Source organism: Miniopterus schreibersii (genome assembly GCF_964146895.1).
Source record: "Miniopterus schreibersii genome assembly, chromosome: 11".
NCBI classification, from domain to species: Eukaryota; Metazoa; Chordata; class Mammalia; order Chiroptera; family Miniopteridae; genus Miniopterus; species Miniopterus schreibersii.
The window spans coordinates 4,289,164-4,312,331 of NC_138111.1; the positions used below are offsets into that span (position 1 = coordinate 4,289,164).

At 58.7% G+C, this 23,168-nt stretch overlaps 1 protein-coding gene across 2 annotated transcripts in view; it reads right to left on the bottom strand.

Moving 5' to 3' along the window:
* Window positions 1-2,339: 2,339 nt before the first annotated feature.
* VAV2 (vav guanine nucleotide exchange factor 2) overlaps window positions 2,340-23,168 on the bottom strand; it is a 113,880-nt gene continuing 93,051 nt past the window's right edge. Inside the window, exons 15-28 of one of the 2 annotated variants that reach the window (XM_081151569.1) lie at window positions 21,214-21,323; window positions 19,996-20,097; window positions 19,518-19,606; window positions 16,948-16,964; window positions 16,139-16,160; window positions 15,222-15,349; window positions 14,451-14,525; window positions 13,406-13,458; window positions 11,979-12,095; window positions 10,423-10,510; window positions 9,215-9,338; window positions 8,334-8,420; window positions 7,136-7,290; window positions 2,340-4,493 (exon numbers count right to left, since the gene is read on the bottom strand). In XM_081151569.1, coding sequence (XP_081007695.1) covers window positions 4,446-4,493; window positions 7,136-7,290; window positions 8,334-8,420; window positions 9,215-9,338; window positions 10,423-10,510; window positions 11,979-12,095; window positions 13,406-13,458; window positions 14,451-14,525; window positions 15,222-15,349; window positions 16,139-16,160; window positions 16,948-16,964; window positions 19,518-19,606; window positions 19,996-20,097; window positions 21,214-21,323 — 1,215 coding nt within the window. In that variant the 3' untranslated portion in view covers window positions 2,340-4,445. The remainder of the gene's footprint in view (window positions 4,494-7,135; window positions 7,291-8,333; window positions 8,421-9,214; window positions 9,339-10,422; window positions 10,511-11,978; window positions 12,096-13,405; window positions 13,459-14,450; window positions 14,526-15,221; window positions 15,350-16,138; window positions 16,161-16,947; window positions 16,965-19,517; window positions 19,607-19,995; window positions 20,098-21,213; window positions 21,324-23,168) is intronic. The other variant, XM_081151568.1, reaches the window with a different exon arrangement.

Here is a 23,168-nt window from a genome sequence, read left to right on the forward strand (position 1 = left end):
CCGTTGCCCTTCCCGGTGTTTGCATTTGTGCCACGAAGTGCACTGGCCCCTCTTACTCAGGGGATGCAAACGGTTCTTGACTTCTACCTGGAGAAGATGAAACAGCACCCCTCCACTCCCCCCTTCCGTCTCCGCCCCTCCGGGCTCTTCCCTGAGGCCACCTTTACCTTCGTTCTTTCCCGTTACGGCGTCTGCATAGTCACATCTCCACCTTAAGGCTTGTCCCCACAGAGGCAGAGGTGCAATATTCACCCCGATCCTGAGCTGTGGTTCCCCCTCACGTGGCTGAACCAAGTTGCGCCCCCGGTGATTTCTTTAAATCATGGGCCCTGGGCTTCTCTCTCCACGAGGACTTTGTGGGCACGGTCGCACGGCCCCACACTGAGTGCCGGGTGACGGCTGAGGTACACCAAGCTGTCCTCTCAAAGGCACCTGCTCTCGGTACCTGACGCCCAGTGGGTTATTTCCTTTATCTTTTTTTATTTTATTTTAGAGGGAGGGAGGGGAGAGAGGGCGAACGAGAGAAACATCCATCTGCTGCTCCACTTGCTGGTGCATTCACTGGTTGATTCTTTTACGTGCCCTGAGGATCAAACCGGCAACCTCGGTGTTTCAGGATGAAGCTCTAACCAACCGAGCAAGCAGCCCAGCCAGGGCTCATTTCCTTTATCTTTGGAGTCCAGGACTAACCATTCCATGTAAGTGTGTCCTGGGGCACCAGGTGCTTTTCAGTCTTGCATTTCTGGAAAGATAAAAAAGCACATTAAAGCCCTGGCCCGTGTGGCTCAGTTGGTTGGAGCACTGTCCCCTGCACCGCAAAGTCTCAGGTTTGGTCGACGGTCGGGGCGCAAGCAGGAGGCAACCAACTCATGCATCTTTCTCACATCAATGTTCCTCTATCTCCCTTCCTCCCTCTCTGAAATCAATAAAAATAAATAAATAAAAGCACATGGAAATATTCATCCTGTTCCGTCATTTTTGCTTTATCCACATTAGCATTTCCTTCTCATGGGGGGTTCTTTGAGATGCCAGCTCCATGCAGGGCCCCAGTCCCAGCTCGTGGTCTCCGAGGACCCGTGGCTGATGCCAGGAGTGTCAGAACCCAGGTCTCAACCCCAGGGGGCGGAGACCCTCGGGCTACCTGGCCTGGGCTCCTGGTATCTGCTCTGGCTTGTGCCCTCCTTTCCGGGATGGGCCCTCCTTTCCAGCCGAGCCGTGGGTTCTGCACGGTTGACGTGCATTCCTATTTGTAGCGGAGGCGTCAGGATGGACGGGAGGGCTGTCCACAGCACCTCAGAAGATGGTTGTGTCTGTCCTTCATCCGGGGGGTGCCTCTAAAGCTCCTGACACAGTGGCCTCCCGGCGGCCTTGCCCTAGAGGAATCTGTGGCCGTTGTGGAATTATGAGAGGGAGAGGCCCAAGAACAGGACCCCCATCCAGTCCTCAAGGGCACCTCTGTGTCACCTCAAACATTTGAACCTGGCTCCCTCCTTTGTAACAAAGTCTGACATTTGCTAAGTGCCGGCCATGCACCAGGTTCGGAGGCCCAACTGACCCTCACAACCCTGCGAGCTGGGTCATGTGGCTGGTGGCCCACCCCAACGGCCATGCTTCTATCGCCTCAGTAACAGGGCCCAACGGTCTCCAGGGTGGCGTGCACCCAGCTCAGGTCGCACATGTCCGGCCTCCTCTGCAGCCAGCAGTCCCAGGCTCTGGGGAAGGAGGGGGAGGGGACACACTGTGCAGACCTCCGCTCTGCCCATGGCCTCGATGGCAGGAGCTCCACCAGCCACCTTGGGCCCAGACTGTGAGGAGGTAAGTACATGTTGAGAATGGGAGGAGTCGGTGGGGGGTGGGGAGGCTCCAAACCACCCCTAGATCACGGCCTCTGACTGCTTCCCATGGGGGAGAAAGAAATCTCTATCTTACTACCCTTCCTCCATCCTAGGCCACAGACCCAATCTCAGCAGAGAGCACAAATTTCATCTACAACACATAAAGCAGAGGGCTCGGGAGGTGAAGGGCCCGCACAAGGGCAGGGCGGGGTCTGAATCCCTCCGGACAGGAAGACAGTCCCCCTCTGAGGGCAGCCAAGGGATTCCGCAGGACGCTGCCTGGGAACCTGGGGTGCTGTGCCCGCCGGAGGAGGAGCCTGGTTGGTGGCCCTGGCATCATCTCCTCAGACCCACAGCCTCTGCCTGAGGCTGGGCCTCCCCCAAGGCCTGTGTCTGACCCAGCATGTCCCCTGAGCTGACAGTGTCTGGGTGGGGCAGACCCTGCCGACGACAGAGGAATCCAACAGGCCCTCCTCCCGGAAGGAAAAGTCAGCCACTCTCGGAGAAAACAACTTAGGTTTATTTGCAATAAAAACCGTGGTATGAAAAAACCTATTGGCAAATGTACAGTTTGTGTTCCATCTGGGGTCGCCTCCTGCTGCAGGACCCCAGACCCCTGACCCACATGCATTGGGCCCCCGTGTTCACAGCGAATTTCGGGCCCCGGGTCCACAGCCCCCTCCAGAGGGTGCCCCGTCTCCTGCCGGAGCCCCCAGATCCCTGCCTGCGCCTGGCCCTCCTGCCCTCCGGCCCTGAGCAGTGCAAAAACCAACCAAGCCGCGCAGTCCGTGTTTCCAAACAAGCAAACAAAACAGTCGCAAGAACCAGGGCTGTAAACGATGTCTCCTCAGTGTCCTTCCGTATCACGATGGCCTGTTTCGGGACGGCCTCAAATACACACCATTTCCTGGCTGTCACAAAACCCCTTCCTTACTAGTCAGACATATAACGGGAGCTTTGGACAAAACAATTACAACCTTCTTTTTCCCTTAAAAAGCAAACAAGCCAAACAAAAAACAAACCAACAAAAACGAAAAAACAAAACCTTTCCGACAGCAGTAAACAAAAAGGGGCTGGCTGGTTTCCTCCCCTCCCGTCCGGGGCTCGCAGCCTGGCCAGCTGAGCCGAGGGTCATGCAAAGTGCTGGGTGCGCCCTGGTGACAGGGACCTGGGTCTGCTCCCTCCTTGGCCGATTCCCCCCCTTGCTCACTGCCCCCTAACGGCGGTCCTGTTCACCCTCACTTCTCAAGCCTCCGCAGGCTGTCGTCTCTCTTCTCCCTGCTGCTCACAGCCTCGGACCCCCTCCCCGCCTCCTCCCCGTGCCAGTGTGCCGGTGTGGGAGCCCAGCCTGGAGGCTACAAGGCCGAACCCCAGGGGGCAGTGTGGCAAATGAGGCCCAGCCTGGCCCCTGCTCCCAGCACAGGGCTGTGCAGCTGACCAAAGGGAGGAGGGGACACACGAAGCCCAGGTCCCCCCAGTAGCATTGGCACGGAGCTCAGGGAGAGTGTCACTAGGTCTCATGCAACATCCAGGCAGAGGAAACAGGGTCTAGCCAAGCCAGCCAGAGAGAGGTCAAGGCCGGGAGAGGTCAGGAGGGGGTGCTACAGAGGGAGAGCCACCCCCAAGAGCACTTATTTCAGGCTGGCCTAGTTCTTGAGCTATAGGAGCTCTTGGAAGGAAGACCTGCCAAGGGTGAGAGCCAACATTCTGTGCAAAGGCTGGGGGACCCTCAGGGACCATCTTGCAGGACACAGGAGACCCAGAGAGGCCCCCTGCGCGGGAGTGGTGGGGCCCCCTCTGGACAGGAATGTGAGCAGCAGGGACAGAGGGGAAACCCGTGTTCTTCCCGCCCATATCAGGGTTTACAAAAGATGTCTCCTGGCAGCAGGCAGGACAGCCGACCTTGGACTCAGGGAAAAGACAGTACCATTGAGCAGGGAACAGGATCAGCAACTTCCTCATTCCCAGGGCTCCCTCCCGGGAGTGACCTGCCTTGGGGTCTCCGCATGCCCCTGGTGCAGAGGGACATAAGAAGGTCAAGGGAGACGGCGCAGGCCCCTTGCAGGGCCCACGCTGCCCACGCTGGGGCTGCACAGGCGCCCTACTGCCTCTCAAAGCCTGAGGTCGCCCCTGGGAGCAGCAGGAAGCAGGAGGGCTGGGAGCCCAGGGGCTACGCAGTAAGGGCGGGGGAAGGTCCCCTCTGCCATCCCCAGCCCTCCCTGGGACAGCATCTGCTATTCACACCTAGGCTTCTGATGCCATCTTGACAAGACAGGGGCAAGATGAGCTCTGGCTTCAGCTGTCACCCAGCACCTGGCTTGAATGGCACTCTCACGCCCTCTCCTCAGCACTCTGGTGGGACAGTCACAGCAGGGCTGGCCCAGATTTCCTCTATGTACAAGTGGCGAACCCAGGACAGGCCACCGAGGGCAGACTGGTGATGGGACGGTTTGCGTTTGGGACTCTGAACACCCTCCCCATCCCTACAGGCTACTGAAGACTGGAAGGTCGGCAGGCATTTCCCCCTCTGGGTCACGGAGCTGGAGATGGACTTCAGAGCTGGTACAACCCTTCCAAGAAAATCCTCGGGTCCTGTCTGCATTCTTCCCGTCACTGGATGCCCTCCTCTTCTACATATGTTGAAGGAAACCAGCCGATCTGAAAAAGAAAAAGATGACAGGATCAAGTAAGTATGTGTGTGTGTTGGGGGAAAGGGTGAGTACAGGCTTGTAGAGATGGGGAATCCTTCAAAAAGCTAAGCCAGCCCTGGAAAAGAGGCTGAGGCTGAGGGCCCAGTGGAGCCGTGGCCCAGGGGTAGGTGTGACCCCAAAATGCACCAGCCCTGAGCAGTTTACGATGAATCTGCTAACTGCCAGCCAGAAAAAAAAAAAAAATCCCCTCTGGAGGAAAATAGCATTATCCAGAGCCTCTACGGTGTTTTATATACAAGCTCAGCACTCAATCAGGATCATGTGACAGAAACTAAGAGAAAAACGCAACAGCAGGAACCAATCTCCAGCTCATCCAGATATTGGACTTGATCATCAGGAATGTACATAACTCTAACTTGTACGTTTCAGAAAACTGATGAAAAAGCAGAAAATTTTAGCAGAGAATTGAACTCAGGCATCAAATAGAACTCCCAAAACTGAAAACTACGACTGCAATTAAGAATCCAGTAGAAGGGTTTAACAGCAGATCAGACAAAGCAGAAGAGAAGATTAATAAACTGGAAGATGGACCAATGGAAAGTAACTGGATGGAAAACACATAAAAACAGGGCGAGGTTCCACAGGCCACGGAGCAAAGACATAACCACCATGCGCATGGAGCCCTAGAAGGAGACGATGGGGCAGATACACCACTGGAAGAAATTTCCCACACTGATGAAGACCAAACTGATTCGGCCAGAGATGAAACAACCTCTACAAATCTCAGGCAGAATGAACACAGAGGAAACCACACCTAGGCACTTTATTGTGACACTGACGAAAAACACAGACTTTTTAAAAACATGTAGCCCAATGGGGAGGCGTGTAGCCATTTCCTACAAGGAGTAACATTAAGATCTGACTAACTTTTCTACAGAAATGTTAGAAGCCAGGTGACAATGGAATCATCAAAGTGCTGAAACAAGACACCTCATGGCCGAGAATTCCATCTCCCGTGAAAATACCCTTCAAAAGTGAACTCAACACAGTTGCTCCCAAAAAGCAAGCAGGTCTCTTTGGAGAGATGGGTGATTCCTGGGGAAGTATGACCGAGGGTAGACAAGAAAGGTTTTCCTTACAGAATGCCCACTAAGAACTGCAGAAGCAATGACAGAAAGTCGGTATTGTTCAACCATGAGAGAAATAGTTGACCAGACAAAATTCATCAATGAATGGCACAACTAGAAGGTGAAAGCCTGATGCGGGACAGGATACTTACCTGATTGCTAAGTATTGGTCTGCAAAGTACTTATTAATTTCAGTAACTTCACGGTGGAGAAACCTGGCAGATACCACCCTAACCAAGTGATCAAAGTTCATGTCACAAGCATGGGACACACCTACCTCTGGAGAGGACATTCAAACACTGAAAAAGAGGCAGCACCCCGCTGTGGTGTCCCCCCCAAAATGGAGAACCTCCATCTCATCATGAAGAAAAAAAATCAGACAAACTTTACTGGGGGACAGTCTATAAAAATAACTGACCCATACTCTTCAAAAATGTCAAAGTCATGTGAGACAGAGAAGGGCTGAGGAACTGTCCCAGATGAAAGTGAGATGAAAGTCATGGCAAGCTAATGCAGTTCGTGGTCCTGGATTGAACCCAGGGCCAGGGCAAAATAGCTAGAAAAGACCGGATTGGGACAACTGGTGAAGTGTGACTATGGACTGTGGATTAGGTCATCATTTAGATCAAAGGGGAATGTCCTTGATCTTCCAAAATACATACTAGAGTGTTTAGAGATAAAGAGATATTTCTGCAATACCCAGGTTCTCAAATGGTTTAGAAAAAAATAAGTGCGGGTGTGTACACGCATGCATACACACACACACATACTCACACTCACAGAGAGAGAGGGACAGAGGAGGCAAATGGTAAAGCAATGGACAAGTCACTCCTGACTGGCAAAACTGGGCACATGGGAGTTCTCTGTACTATTTTTTTTTTTCTTTTAATGCATCTTTATTGATTTCAGAGAGAGGGAGGGAGGGAGAGAGAAAAACATCAATGATGAGAGAGTCATTGATCAGTTGCCTCCTGCACGCCCCCGACTGAGGGTCGAGCCCGCAACCCTGCGTGTGCCCTGACCGGGAATCGAACCGCGATCTCCTGGATCCTAGGTCGACGCTCAACCGCTGAGCCACGTCGGCCGGGCTACTGCAACTCTTAAGTTCGACGTTGTATCAAAAGAAGTTATAAACATTTTACAGGGAGAACATTAAAAAAGAGAGGGAACTAAAGTCCTGTTCTGATGCAAGGAATACTGAGGATTTACGGGCAGCAGGCTCACCCTGGAGAGCGTAAGAGGAAGAAGTGCAGGCCGCGGGCATGCGGTCTTGGGCGGAAATAGGACGATGCGGGAAGGAACCGGGAGCCCCGGGGAAGTGCATCTAAATGAGCATTAACTACCTAACAGTCCCAGCTTACAAGGTTCAAGATGTGTAGAATTAAGATACATGACAACACCTTCCCAAAAGCTGGGGAAAAGTGGACAGTCAGAGACCAAGGCCCTTCGCCGTGTGGGAAGCCGTACAGCAGTTTCAGCTGGCCCCCCAGAAGCGGGGCGCGATCGGGGCGAGCCCACTCACCCGGCCATTCGTCTCGCCCCTCCACCAGCCCTGGTCCCCGCCAATGCGGCTGTAGATCTTCACCACGTCGCCTTCCCGCAGCGAGAGCTCCCGCATGTCCCGGGCAGCAAAGTTGTACCTGGCCACAGCCGTGCCGATGACGCGGGGCGTGAACACTGTCGGGGAGATGCGCAGCGTCACACAGCCGCAGGGTGGGGCCCCGCTGGGGCTGTGGGACCCTGGGGCCGAGCTGGGTCTCTCTCCCCAGGTGTCTGGCCCTGTGTCCAAGGGGAAGGGCCTGAGAGCATAAAGGCTCCGGACCGACAGCCAGGCCCCAATCCCAGGGCCCCTGGCTCCTCTGTGGGAGCCTAAACTGTGGCACATGGGATGTGACCCCTGTGAAGGGAATCGGAGCGGGTCACCACCCACACTGAGGGCTGTCGCAGGCAATGACGGTGCTCATGGGGAAGAGAGCAGATGCCAGCATTCTGACCATCACAGCCCCTGCAGGGCATCCCTGAATGCCCGGTGCCTGGGACAGGCCAGTGGACAGCTGAGTGACAGCTGCCCAGCTCCCATCCTTCACTCTGACCGAGCACCTGGATGGGACCCCAGGGCATGGTGCCCATCTCCCTCATGTCCCCACTTCCAGATCCCCAAACCAAACTGGAAACCCAGCTGGACCAGCTCGGTAGGACCCAGGAGTCCTGATGGACTGGTGACAATGACCATGACAGAGGGGGAAGCACACACAGGGCCAGGGAGGGCTCTGACTCTGGCAGCAGAGGCCGTGTGGTTGGGGCCACCAAGACCCTGTCTTCCTGCCCCCAAGTCCCAGAACTCCTCTTACAGCTCTGAGGGGGGCCCACCAGGGTCTGCTCCCACCTCCCCCAAGGGTGGCCGCCTGGCCGTTTGCCGCTACCAGAGGCAAAGCGCTCAGTGAGCAACGAGAGACAATGGTTGAGAAGCTGGGTGGCTGGCATCAGGGTGAGCGTGTCAGGGGCGACAGCAGTGAGGAGGGCAGTGCCAAGCCTGTCTGGGTCCTCGGGTGCAGCAACAGCCCCAGCCTGCCCCAAGCCACCTCCTTCCCTGCCCTGCCCCCCACCCCCCAACCCCCCGCACCACTGTGGACACCTGCAGGCAGGGGCCGCGGGCCAGCAGGCAGCCCCGTGCCAGGCCCGCCAGGCCGCCGGCCCCCCACGCCCCAAGGCGGCGGTACCTGACCAGAAGGGAGCGGAGGAGCCCTGAGAAGCAAAGCTGAGGCCCTGAGGACTGAGAAAAGAAAAGTTGTAGGAGGCGCAGGAAGCTGCAAAGAGGCGAGAGAGAATGTGAAAGGGGGGCGGAGCAGCGTCCACACAACCCACAGCACACAGTTGCAGGCGGCAGGGATGGGGCCCCGGCCATGCCTCGGGGACAGAGGGACAGGGGATGGCCTCGACGCCCACCGGGCACGGGCGCAGCTCGGCCACCTTGGGCTGCCCTCACTCCACTCTCCGCACCTCCTCCCAGGGGGCATGCGTGCACGGGGACTGACGTGCCAGGAGCCTAGCCCCTTGCCCAGCACACAGCAGGTGCTCACTAAAGACCCGTCATGACTCTCCTGGCTGCTCTGCCCAGGCGGGGCCTATGGTTCTGCAGGCTGGAGGAAGCGGGGTGAGTCCTGGGCTGGATGCCCAATGTTCTGGGCCCACCCCGCCCCTGACTCCAGGTGGCTCCTGGCCTGGGCTGCAGGGCCCTATCTGCTCACAGAGGTGCTGGGTCTGGCTCCCTCACAGTGGGGCTCTGGGGGGACTAGGGCACAAGGAAGGATCTGAGGACAGGTGGAACCTGGCCTGTTCCCTCCCCATGCTGACCTCTGGGCAAAGGCACTAAGACTCAGAGCAGCAATTCAGAGCTGGCACGGTGCTTGTGATGGGCTGGAGAGTGCCAAGGTCAATGCTCCTAGGGGTGGGAATCAGGAAAGGCTCCTGGCCTAGGTCAGTGACCCAAATAAAGCCTTCCTCAAGGGCAGGTGGGCAGTGGTGGCCTGGGCTGTGGGAACTGGGACAGAACGGACACTTCCAGGTGAGCACTGGTGTGCCAGGTAGGCATGGGCATTACCTGGGGACCGACTGGAGCTCCTGGAAGCTGCGCGTTCCCGAGACTTGTAGGGGTACTTGAGCGTGGTGTCCAGCTGCTTGAAGCTCTCCTTGAGAGAGTGGCATTGGTAGTACTCCACCAACTCCTGCAGGACACGCATGCTCACTGACTGTGGCCACCTCCAGGCAGGCCTCCTGGGTACCCTGGCCTCCCTCTCCCCTGCCTCAGGTTCACAAAGGGGACTCCTCTCCTCGACCTTCGAGAGCTCCCTTCCTCTTCCCCCAGCACTAGGCCCAGGACGGGTGGTCAGTCACCCAAAGACTTCTCACCCAGCAATTTCTCTCCCAAACGTTTCTGAAGAAGTCAGTGAAATGCTGCAGCTGAGGGACAGGGACACTCCCTGCATACTCTTTATAACAGAGAAAAGCGGGAAACCCCACATGGCCAATGCCAGGGAAGTGCTTCTAGAAATCACAGCTTATCCAGGGGACCGAATGCGAGGCGGGAACCAGGCACGAAAGAGGAAGGCTGGCCGAATGGCAAATTTCTCCACACTGAGGAGCAGGCCGAGCCCGACCCCGCCGGCCCGCAGTGTCGCCTGGGAATGTGCACATAAACCACAGCAAAGCTTTCCTTGGAGGGAGGACTCGCCTGTGACCGTAACGCTGGCCTTTTATGGGGAAGGGGGCAGCTGTGGGGACTTCCTGTTTTACTTTGTGCTTCTCTGTGGCCACTGTGGGTCTAAGAGCTCAGAGTCTCTGCTCGGTGGGTCTCAGTACATGGGCCGCTTTTAAGGAAAATTAATGGGTCTAATCTTAAAATCACCGTACAAAGGACTTTGCCGTGACCTGCATCCGGCCAGGCTGTGACTGGGGGGTGGGGAGGCGGGGAGGGGTGCTGTTGGGAGCAGCTTGGCTACACGCCAGGCCCTGGGCTGAGCCTCACTGGGCCACTGTTTCCGGCTCCGCTAGGAGGTTGGGCAGGAACCGGCTGCTGTGAGGCTGGGGGCCAGGGCGGGCTGGGCCCTCCCATCATTGTCCACCACGGTCAACCCACCTGGTCCTCTGGGGGATTTGGGGGACAGTCCTGACTCGGGGGGCTGCAAGGAGGCCCTAACTGTCCCAAGGCGCGGCGTACAGGAGGCTGCTCCTCCTCGGTGCGGCCGAGGTGGGACCCCAGGGCCCTCCTCCCACCCTGGAGCCAGGCGGCAGGGCCACAGGACCACATACCAAGAGGCTTTCAAATTTCTTCGCTTCTGTGATGTGGATCCAGCTGTCTTTCTCTACCACCTTGATGTGCTTCACCTCGTCGTTGAACCTGGGCGAGGTACACAGGCTGCTGTGGTCACTGCACGGCCAACATAGCCCCGGCCCCTGGGGGTCCAGGCTCAGGAGCTAAGACCCTGCCCTGGGCCCACGGCTCACACCTCCTGCTCCACGGCCGCTTCCTTTCGGGCCTCTCCCCACCCCACCGGGCTCTGGGCCCGTCTCCTACTGCTTGTCTGTCCGTATGTCCATCCCCCTTGCCTGTTTCAGCTCCAAACCCCCAGGTCAGCCGGCGAGGCCTCAGGCCCGGAAGCCCCACGCCTCCCTCCGGCCACTTCCTGCCTCGGGATTGGCTCGCTCTCCTCCGCACCGGGAGGGTCCTCCTCCTGCTCCCGGGCGCCCGTGAGGCCTTCACAGCCTGGCGTGTAGGTCGAAGGTCCGCCCCTGGCCCCGGAGGCCTTAGGGGAGCAGCCCTGCCCCAGCGTTGACACCATCTCCTAATATCCCCCTACTCCACACCCTCCCCTCCAGCCGGCCCGGCCTCCGGCTCTTCCACAGACACGCCAAGCCCACGCCCACCAGGCCCTGGCACTGCTGTCCCCTCTGTCCAGACGCTCACCCTCCCGCCATCCTCGAGATGCCCTCTGTGTCCCTGGACCCCAATGTATCCTTACAGGCGAGCTTCCTCTTACCTCCTCCCCAGGGACCACCCTCACCCCTCCCAGCTGACTCCAAATCCAGACAAGGACACCACAGGCAAGAAAATGTACACAGATATCTCTTACGACTGCAGATGCTAAAATCTCCAACAGACTGAATCTCTCCCCACACTTCCATCTACACAAACCAAACGCATACAGAGCACTTCACACCACAGCTAAGTGGGACATCCCAGGAACGCAAGGTTGGTGGGACTCAGGCAACCCTGCGTGGGGCTCTCGACCTCATGCAGGTGACAGCAGACCAGAACCCTCTATTCACTGGCCTGTGGCCCATCGGCCTGGCAAGGACTCCTATCCAGTGGGCAGCCTATGCCAACGGTGACCACCCACCAATCAGATTCTGTGTCTTGGAGAAATGACAGCAGGCCCACAAGGGACGGCTTCTGGGCAGGAGGGCACCCAGACTGAAGACCACTGGCTGAAGCTGCCAGATGGCAGCTGTGTGACCTTCCCATGCTCCCCGAGGCCCACCTGGGGGACCGCTGGGAAATCCTTGACCCCTCACAGTATCGCTGCCCTGCTCTGGTGACTGAGCTCGTTCCCGTAACCTGAAAACGTCCGACCAAGCTCACAGGGCAGTTAGGACTGACAGGAGCCAGGCTTGTTCACGCAGGTCCTGGGCCAGCGGGGTGTGTAGACCCCCGGACACCCTTTCATCTCAAAAGGGTCCAAGTTTGGACAATACATTCCATGGCTGCCCCAACCCAACAAGCTCCAGACCTGGAGGGGACATGGGCTCTGAGGTTCAGAAAGGCACTGGGGGACGAGTCCCCTTGGCCCCGGGGGGCCATCACGTACTTGATGCTTATGGCGAAGCGCTCGGCCTCGGCCGGCCGCTCCCTGATCAGGTAGGTCCCACTGGCGTGGGATTTGAGCAGGTTGTCTGTCTGCTGCCTCTCCATGTTGCCTGCAAACCTAGAGACAGGGAGGAAGTGCGAGTTGTCACACTGACCGCCTAGGACAGCATCCACCCCGGGACAGCAACTCTATTCTGCACAAGGAGCCCATTAGGAAGTGAGGCCACGCCCTGTGGGAGGGGCCGATGGGAGGAGACTGGAAGGGAATCTTCCTGCGAACACAGTGGGCACAGGAAAGACAGGGGGGTCATAAGGACCCCAGATCTCAGCCAGTCCACCGGAGGGTTCTGCTCTACGGAACCCGGGACCTGCAAGAAACGTTCAGCGTAACAGACATCAGGTTACATTTTCATCGTTTAAACAGCAGTAACAATAAAAACGGCTCCCGTGTTGCGTTTTCGCTGAAACCCACTGCGGGGACCACCACCGCCCCTGTGAGTCGCGGACAGGCCCTGACAGCTTCCCCCGCCATCCCTGCCGAAACTAAGCCCCGAGACAGCCAGGGGAGCCCCGACCTGTTTCCTAAACACAACCTGCCACCCTTGCGCCTCCCAGTCGGGCTGAATCGGGACTTGTGTAAATAACGTACAAACAAGAGACCTGACGCTACGAATTTCAAGTCCTGTTTGCTGATCGGTCAGCGCAAATCACAGCGCCGTCCTTCCCGTGTACCTTAGGCCTCGGGGGTGAGGGACGTCGGCAAACAGACCAGGCCTCTCAGACACACCGGGGCCACTGAGCCCGGGTGCGGGGAATGCCGAGGTGCAGGCACGTGGCACCACCAGGCACAGGGTTAGAGAGGAGCCCCAAACCCAAATCATGAGGGCAGGCACTCCGGGGTAGCGGGTCACCACACTTAAGCTGTCCGTTACTGTGGCCACTGCAGGGCGGTCATTCTTTGAAGCAGCCTGGTGACCCAACAGGCAAGCTGGACCCTGCGGCCAACCTGCTCCTGTGACTACCGCCTAGGACGTCCACCTTCACGCTGTTAATTCAAACACCTTCACTGTTCTCACCCAGCCCCTGTGAGTAAAAGCATGATTGCAAATCTGACCTTAAATACCACTTTTACATATTTTACAGGATGAATCTCAATGCAGAGTGTGTAAAAAAGGACTTGATTCTCCCAAATGTTCGACCCTGATGATCTCCGGCAAAGGAAACTCACTGCCAAGAGATGGGGAGATCCCCCAGACTCCAGGCCATTCAGGGTTGAGGAAGGAAAAGGGCTGGGACAGTTGGGCTCAGCCGACCTGGAGACGGCTGTGAACCCAGACTCGGCCTGCTCACAGGCTTGTGGGGTCGCCCCCATAGCCCAGGGGCCACACCACACAGCCCGGGGGCCCATGGCCAGGCTGGTCCACTCACCAGGGGTAAGCACCATAGTCGATCTCCCGGGATGGCAGCCGGCCAATGGGTGGCTGGCAAGAGAGAACATTTGGGTTAATGCCCCTGCAGGGGTTGTTCCCAGAGTAGGGGTCAGAGGGGGCTTGTCAGCAATAACCAGACCCTTGGGCCCCGGAGCCACTGGACTGCGAGGTCCCTGAGGGCAGCGACTGGGACTCATCACCTGAGTGAATGAATGCTCAGTAGGTTTGTATGGATAGATGGATGGATGGATGGATAGATGGATGGATGAATGAGTAGCAACCAACCAACAGTGCACCTAATCCCCAGGAGGGGTGTGACCAAAGGCTGCAGAGCTGCTCAGCGGGGACTGGGGCACACCCCACAGCTCTCTGCCACAGATAGGCCCTCGCCCCAGGGCAGGCATCTGGCCGGCAGCAGGTGTCTCCAGGTGGCAGCTGCAGCAGGCAGGCATCTGCTCTTCAGGCCCCTGGCTGTGGCCTCCCCGGCCAGAGCCCCACCCTGGCCCCCCTCTCTGGGCCACATGCTGGGCAAAGCCTCACAGGCAAACTATCCCCTCCCTACCACTTCTGAGGATGCAGATGGGGAAACTGAGGTCCAGAATGGGGACAAACCTGCCCCAGGCCACCCAGTGTGACACTTTTCCTCCTCTGCCGTCTGGCCCCCTTGACCTGTCAGCAAAGCCTGTCTCAAGCCTTGAGTGTTCTAACGCTTCCTCCGTTCCCTGGGCAATGAACCACACAGAAGCTGGGTTCTGGGGAGGTGGGGCCAGAGGCCAGGCGGGCTGCTGGGGCAGGGCTCGTGGTATTGGGCCTATGTCAGTGTTTTTAACACCACGATGGAAGGTGACCCCCCAACCGGCCAAGTCCTTCAAACAGGAGAGCACCCCTGCCCCTTGGCCCCCACCCACCGTCTCTGGGTGCAGACTGTGCTCCGGGACCAGCTCACAACGTCCATCAGCCAGGATTTCCTGAGTGAGGACACAGCTCTGGGCAGCCCCGCACCCCAGCCACTATGCTCCAGAAACTTCTGTGGACATGCTCACCCTTCCATCCACGGGGCAGGGCTTCACAGACGTGCTGGGGAAGTAGCCCGACTTCCTGGTCTGCACCAGCCGCCCCTGGGGAAAGACGGAGACGGTCAAGGCCGGCGGGGCCTCGCCTGGCTGGGGGGGGGGGGCATTTTAGTGTTCACTGTTTCCTAAGGACAAAGACCAGATAAGGACAGTCCCTGAGACGTGTGTGAGAGCATCACCTCCCTGCTGTTACCTCCACTGACCTCATAACCACTTAAGGCAGGAAGGGGAGGAGCATCCCCACTTCACAGATGAGAACACTGAGGCCCACAGACACTAAGCGCTTGCTCATAGCTGGGATTAGGGCACCACCTCCCGGGTGCTGCTTCCTCTTATCTATGCAGCCTGTCTGGAGGGCCTGGGGCAGGGCAGGGCCTTGCTCTCCCAGTTCCTTCTGCCTGGAAGGGCCTCCCCAGGGCCTCCAGGCAGCTGCTCCTTTCCCCTCCACTTTCACATCTGCAAAGTATCTGTGCAAGGCCGCCCAACACCTGATGACCCTGGTCGCGCTTGGGGAAGGTGTACAGGACGTCACTGAGGCAGGAACAGTGACGCCAGGAGGAGGGCCTCCTCTCAGGGGACCCTGCACTCCCTCCCAGGTAAAAGCAAACGCCCCGAGGAACCGAGGCCTTGCTCCCGGCCCTCTTCCCTCCACCCCCAGCCCTGCCTGGGGACGCAGCCTGTGTCTCGGCCTGGGGCAGGGTCGGGGAGCTGGGGCCTCCACCTTTCAGGCCCAGGACCCACCTCCCACCACTGAGACTCGGGGTCCCCTCTTAGCAGCTCAATCACATCGCCTGTCTGGAAGGTCAGCACTGGCTTCCCGGGGGGAGCAGGGTTGCCATGGTAATTCTGCACAGCCACCATCTTGGGACCTGTGGAGGACAGGACAGGACAGGAGGGTGTGGCTGACAGCCGGCCATGTGCAGCAGGAGATGAGCTACCTGTGTCAGTGATGGGTCGGGTCAGCTGGGCCCAGGGACTTGCCAAGGTCACAGCTGCTCTGGGGCAGCTCTGAGGCTGATATGGGGGTCCTGGCTGAGCCCCCAAGACTGTGCAGACCGCCCCTAGACCGGGTCCTGCTCTGGCCTGGCCGCCCCGCGTGGGCCAGTCTCCAGGTCCCAGTCCTGGTGCCGCTTCCCAGAAGCAGCAGCAAGGCCTCTGGCTGTGTTTTTGTGTGACTAGGTTTGTCAGTGCATGTGATGCTCTCAACTCTCAACATTTAAAAGCCACACTCCTGTGACGCAATGCAGAGCATGTGTGTGCACGTGTGTGTGCATATGTATCTGTGTGTGTGTGTGTGTGTGTGTGTGTGTGGTGGGACCAGGAGACAGAAAATAGTAAAGCAGCAGCATTTCCCTGTCCGCTCAGCTCGGGGCCTCCAGGCTGCAGCTCAGGGCTGTCCCCGGGCTGACAGGACACTGACCCCCTGCTGGCTGCACTCTGTCCCCAAGCCCAGCACTTCCTTAGCAGATACTAGGATGGCTCCCTGGAAAGGTGGCTGTGAGGAGGGAGGGACATGGGGCCGGTGGACAGCACACAGGGGAAGAGACGAGCCCAGAGCGCTGGGGAGAGTTGAATAGCCACCGTGGCCAGGCCCAAGCTCAGAGCCCAGGGTGACCGCTGACAAGTACAACTGAGAGAGCCCAAGCCCACAGACTTACCTGGTCCCGCTCCAGAGGCATCCTGTGAGGGCAAGGACAAACGACAGTGCTGAAGGCAGGCCGCCCAGTATCTGACACTCCCCACCATGTCCCCAGACAGAAGGGTCAAGGCAGGAAGAGGGGATGGGGGCAGGGACCCATCCTAGACTCCTGTTTCCCTAGAGGACAACCCCCCACTATTCTTACTATATCTTCCACCTTTGTGCCCCTCTACAGCCCTGGGACAGCCACCCCCTTCCTTCTCCCATGCCTTACCTTTAACACCCACCTCCTCCAGGAAGCCTGCCCTGACCACCCTAGCCCTGGATCCTCCCTGCTCTACGCCTGGGGTTAGTCTGTCTGGGACATGTCCTACTGCGTACAACTGGATGCTGTGTGTCTCCCCTCCTCCATGAGGGCATCTCTGCACCCCAAGCAGGGCCTAGTGAGCACCCCTAAGTGCTGGTTAATTTGACTGGACCCCGCAGCTGGGGCAGGTCACGATGTCTGCACCCCATAAGTGATTTCAGGGACTTCATCCTCAGGTCAGCTGAATAAAGGGCTCTAAGCCAAGTCAGGGTGGGGGGCAGGTGGGCAGATGCACGTCACAAAGCTGGGCACCCACAGCCAAGAGCCAGCCACTGGGCAAGCGGAATGGGCGGCAGCCGGGCAGGGCAGCAGCCACCAGGGCCGCTCACGATTGCAGTGGCTGTGCTCGCCGGTGTGGCCTGGCCCCGGGAGTGCCAGGAGCTGGAACCATGGGGCCTTTCTGGGAACACGGGGTGTGAGGGGTACAGGGCGGCAGGAAGAGAACAGCGTAGCGGACTCACCAGGTCAGCAGGCGAACCTGAAAGGGAAGCACGCCAGGCCTTAGAGGGCAAGCCGCCAGCACCAGGGATGGGCAGCTCTCGCCCACAGCGTAAAAGAGGTGCCCTCAAGGCCCTTCACGTCAGACATGGGCTACAGACACACAGAGCTGGTCACCATGGAAGTCTCTCGGTTACTCCTGATGGCAAATTCTGCGCCCTGCTCTAAGGGCCCACGGGAGAGGGCAGGCTGGGTATCGGGCCCGAGGGCAGGCAGGATTTCCTGCTCAGCCAACTCTGCGCCGGAGGCAGCAGCTGCCTGGTCACGGGGGAAGCCTGGGCTCGAGGGGGAGATTCACAGCCAGCTAGTGGTGCCTGCCGTGGACAAGTGACAAGGAGGCATCGGTGCTCCTGCTCCCTACTTGACATCCCGTCGCAGACGCACAGGCGCCAGGATGCTCAAGGGTGCGGGCGCCTCAGCTTGTCAGCTGGAAGGCAAACGTTCCGAAGATCCTCTCCACCTGCCCGGGTGCCCTAAAGGGAGAACGCAGCGCCAGGCTGGGCCAGCACCTGCCAGGCTGGTGTGCCACCTCACATGGGACAACGCAAGGGCCACAGTGGCTGCCGTGCATGGCTGCCGTGACCTCAACACCACCTACGCTGACAGGGCAGGTGCTTTGGGCAGACCCTGCAGAACACAGGTGACAGGCTCGCTGGGCATCGGGCAGGGAGTGCCAGACAGCGCAGCCGGTGCCCACAGGGAAGGCTCCCCATAGGAGAGGCTCTCGGGGACATCTTGACTGACAAAGGCCAAAGGAGCCGCCTGGAGCCCAAGCCCAGAAGGAAGGACGATGCGCTGGCCAGAGGCAGCCTGGAACTCCCCAGAGGAAAACGCCAGGAGACTGGGGCAGGACAGCGTCCCCGGGAGAGCGTCGAGAAAGGGAACCACGCACACGCCCTTGGGGGCGCCACAGGCTCCTTCAAAGAAAACCAGGGCGCACCATGGGCCGTAATGCCACGGAGGATGCTCACAATAACTCTGGCTTTCAAAAGCCAGGAAATTGCCTATCTGGTAAGATCCTAATTACAGATGTAACGAAAAACACAAAACCAGGCAGAGCCAGGGGTGGGCGTGTGCGTACGACAGGAAAGGAGCTGCCTGGTGGCCGACGGCATGTTTTCATCTCCTTGTTCTTTATGCATTTTCCAACTTTTCTACAGGAAACGGTATTTAACAGTCAGAGGGGGAAACCCAGAAAGATCACGCCTCTGAAACGTCTTGGTTTGGGGGGGGGCGGGGGTGCCCAGCCCGGAGCAGCTGGACGGCAGCCGAAAAGCCTGAGGTGGTTCTGGAAGGTTTTAGAGGCTCCACGGGCAGTGGCCGGGTGAGCACTGGGTTCCCTGGGGAGCAGGCACCGAGGCTTCATCCTGAAGCAGGAGCCACGGGGCAGGGACACCTGCCGAGGGCCAGCCTGCCCCACGTGCTGCATGCGGGCGGCCCAGGCCCCCTTGTCCCCGTGGCACAGCAACGTCCAACTTCAGTCCACGCTCAGGGAAGCGGCACTGGGGGGGGGGGGGCACTCAAAACACACCAGGCTGGCTTGTCACCTGAGACACCCCGCCAAGAACCGATTTTGTCCGTTGCCCATTTACTGCTGAGTGCTGGCCCAGTGCCCTGGGGGGGGAGGGTCCGACACGGCAGCCCAGGCCCCAGACCAAAATATCGCCTTTGCTTATTTCTTGATCAGTTCACAGGTGATACTTATTTTATTTCATTTCTTTTTCTTTTTTTTCTCCAACTTTTTGACAAATATGTTACTTTTAGGTTCGAAACAACAACAAAAATGCCAAAAAAAATTTTTTTAAATGCCCAAGTCACCCAGCATGAGGGACACGTGGCCACAAGAGGGCAGTATTGGCGGGCAAAGCTGAAAAGCAGAGTTGTTCCAGCCAAGGGGCTGCTGAACCCTGACTGGGCTGCCGTGGGCTGCAGGGGCCTGCGGCAAGGACGAGGGGTCTGGGCTGACCCGTCGGACACCCCTCCCCTATCAGGGCACTCGGCCTGTAAATGGGAAACTGATAAAATCTTCTCTTCTTGGTGTGTGTGTGCAGACATGAACCACCTGCAGCACAGCTATAGCTACAGGGGGCCAGGTGCTCCGGGTGCAGGAGAACCAGGGCGAGGGGTTTCTCTCTGATCAGAAGCCTCCACGCAACTGCTGAGAAGGTTCTGTGTCCATTTGGGGAGAGGACTCTATAAGTTTCCAACTGGAAAGGAGCAGGGGACACAGAAGAGGTAGAGAAAAGTCCCTCAACATCGCAGTTAGGAGAAAGGGTTTAGCATGGAATCCCCTGGCCCCTTGACACTGTGTGACGCTGGGCAGGTGTCCTCCCCTCTCTGAGCCTTGGTTTCCTCATCTCTGTCCTGGGGGGGTCACCACAGCCGGAAAGGAGAAGGTGCTCACTCGGCCTGGGCCAGGAGGGTGGCGGAGGGCGGCTGTGAGCAATGGGACCCTCGGCTGGGGATGCCACGTGTGACCCCGAGGACCAATGCCTAAGGCTCGCGTCCACGGACAGGGCGGGGCAGTACTCACTGATCTTGCAGGGAGGCGTCACTTCTAGACACTCCTTGTGCGCCCCCACGCCACACTTGGTGCACAGGTACCCCTGGTAGAAGGTGCCCCTGTGCCAGGAGGAGGGGCAGAGGTGAAGCAGGTGCTGCCCAGTCTCCACACCCCGTAGCCGCAGGAAAGGGCCCCAAAGAGCACCAGGCCCGCCCTGCGGCCCCTGTCCCCACCGAGCGCCTGTCCTTCACCGCCCTGGGCCTCCAGGATCCCCTCCCCACATGCAGCCTGGTACCTCTCTCCTCAAGAGCAGCCCCACCTTGCTCTGCCATCCCACACAGCAGGCCCTGGGCACCCACAGGGGCAGTCACCTCCCCTCCCGGCTGGATCTGAGCTGACGGGGCCCAGCCAGGGCTGGTGAAGGAAGGTGGCCAGCGGGGATGGGGACACAGGGCACACGCAGCACTAGGCTCCCTCGGGGGCTGGGGCGTGGCAGGCGGCCCCTCACCTGAGGAACATCCTGCAGGCTTTGCAGTTGGTGGTCTTGTCGAACGTGTACATCTGGAAGCTGTGGTGATTGGCGTTGGCTTTGTCAGGCTTGATGTTGGACCTGACAGGAGGGAAAGGGGGCGCCAGATCCCCTAAGCCCCAAACCAGCCTGGCTGGGCCAAGACTCAGAGCCCGGGTCTACCCGACACCCCGGCTAGAACGGGGATCTGCTGCACAGGCAGGAGAGACCTGCGTGAAGGTCATGGCTACATCTTGACAGGGTTTGGGTGCAGGCAGGCAAGGGCACCTGTCACGACGAGCAGATGAGCGCTTAGGACCTCAGTGTACACAGTGAGGAATGAAAACCTGGGAACAAGCAGTGAACTCGAACGCACAACAGGCGCCCTGAGCATTTGGGCGACGTGCGCCGCGTCTGATCCACCTGGAGACACATCACTGTCAGGCGGCACGAAGCCAGGGGCGGCTGTGATGAAGCAACAGGCGGGATCCGAGGGTGGTCGCCACAACATTCCTGCCACCGGGATGAACACTCGAAAGTGTTCCTCGGAAAGTATTGGGGAGAAAACTACCACCTCTGCGAGCCGAGGGGCAGACATGGAGATGGCCCGTGGCCTGATGGCCTATTCTGGCGTGTCCTGGACGTGGTCCCATTCGATCTGTCCACTAACCCCACAACCTGGGCCCTCTGTTCATCTCCGTTTCACCAGGAGTAAAAGGCCGGGAGGGAGGCGCACCTGCCTGTCTGACTGCAGAGTCTGAGGACACAAGGTCCCTGCCACTCTGGCCTCAGGTCCCACGTGTCTGGGGACCCCAATGACCCACTGATCACCTTTCTCTAGTTGGATATATTGGGGTTCCTCCTAGATTTCATGGAAAAACGGCCCTGTGGCTTCCACAAAGAGGTGACAATCCATAGCCTGGAAGGCCGTGAGGATCTGGCCGCCACGGGTCTGGCATCACAACCATTCCCGGTCACTCAATGCCCAGCCAGACAGGCAGGCAAAGCTCAGCCTCGGGGCAGCGGTCACCGGAGCCCACCTGGGACAGGCGGGGACAGAGGGAGGGCGCTCCTGCCCGGGTAGATTGTAAAATAGCTAGGATGCCACCAAAGCGGGGCTGGGGGTGACAAAGCCCATCTCAGTCTATGGGATTTGCCCGAGCCCGAACCTGAGAGCATCCGGACACAGTTCACCGCCCCCTGGCCACCCTGACTCACATGGCCATCTCGAACTGCTCCATCCATTTCCTCTTGGTGTCCTCCGTCTTGCAGAAGAACTGAAAGCCCTGTTTCCCTTGCAGGTGGATCAGGTAGAAGCCATAGGACCACTGCGGGAGGAGAGGGGCGCAGTTGCCAACAGCAGGGCTTTGGGCACACTGACACAAGGACACGTGTGCCTGCATGTGCACGGGAACAGTGCATTCACATGCATGTCTGTGCCTGTGCCTGTGTGCACATGTGTGTGCATGTGCATGGGTACAGTGCACTCACATGCATGTCTGTGCCTGTGCCTGTGTGCACATGTGTGTGCATGTGCACGGGAACAGTGCACTCACATGCATGTCTGTGCCTGTGCCTGTGTGCACATGTGTGTGCATGTGCATGGGTACAGTGCACTCATATGCATGCCTGTGCCTGTGTGTGCACATGTATGTGCGTGTGCATGGGTACAGTGCACTCATGTCTGTTTCTGCACACACGTGTACAAAGGTGCGTGTGCACACCCTTCTAACATGACTTCCTACGACTCCTCTTCCCACCCCCTCCAAGGTGTGCCCTCAACTGAACTCTGCTGGTGCAGCTGGGGTCGTCCCTCATGACTGAGCTGGGTCCCCAGGGAGCCCATGTTCAGGAACTGGCCCCGGGCCCTTCCACGACACTGGCCCACCCACTTTCACTTCCTAAATGTGATGCTAAAGAAACTTCTCTGAAGCAAAACAGAAAGAAAAAGGCAGGAAAAGGCCATGGGCCTGGGGAGCCCACGACAAAGCCCCACACAGCTGCCCCACCCCCTCGGCCACCCACCCACCAGGCCTGCCTATCTCTGGGGCCTTCAAAGGGGCCCAGGAAGGAGAGTTTGGAAAAACCTGAGCCCGTGTGTTAGAAATGATGAAGGGATGGAGGGAGAGAGGGAAGAGAGAAAAGACAGAGGATGACAGAGGGACACTAGACAAAACACCCTGACCAGCTCAGGCCCTGACCTCTGGGGAGCGGAGCTGTGGGGACCAGGCAGGGAGGTGGGACTTCACTTGACACCGTCTGTAAGGGGCAAATCCTTTACCCTGCACACGTCATAGTCATAATTAAGGAACCAGGGAAGGAAGAAGAAAGCCAAGGGCCTGCCCCTCCTCAGGTCCACCTGGGTCCCCCGGGACGCCACTCCTGGTTTAGGAAGGAAATGCCGGCATCGGGCCCTGAGGTGAGGAAGGCGACAAGGAGGGCTCCAGGTGCTTACCATTTTCCCATGAGACTAGGAAGCATGAGAGGAAAGGAAAACGGGAGACGAGGTCATTACAAGACTTGGCCTGGCCCCACGGTGGGCACCACAGCCCACGATACTGACCGCTGCCAAGTGCCCTGGGATGGGGCAGCCAGGTCAAGGGCCTTCCTTTCAGAGGGGAAGGTGCCAGAGGCTAGGACCTGGGGGGCTGCGTCTTCAGCCCAGAGTCTGGGGAGCGGCCTTAGGTCACCACCTCTGGGGCCCCAGTAGCTTGTTGTGGACATCAGGGTTAGGTGGGTCATCCCAACAGCTCTTCCAGGTAGGACCCTCATTCTACACTGTAAGTTCCAAAGTCCAGGGTCTGGGGGTTTTAGCACATGGGCTCCTGGCCCCACATCCAGTTCAGGGCTGCACATGGTAAGTGCTCAAGTCCTGAGTGCAGAAGCCTCTGCAGACACAGGGCTGAAGAGGGCATGGCAGCCCCATCCCAGCGGCCATGGCTCCACCCTCAGCAGCCAAGGTCCCACCTCCAGAAGTCATGGCCCCACCCCCAGCAGTATGGCTCCACCCCTGTCAGTCATGGCCCCACCCCCAGAACCCTGATCCCACCCCTAGCAGCCTTAGCCCACTGCCTGGGCAGCCGTCTGACAGCCACGGCTAGGCCCACGCAGACCCTCCTCCACAGGGGGCGGGCAGGGCAGGAAGGCCTGCTTGCTGCAGGGGCCAGTGTGGG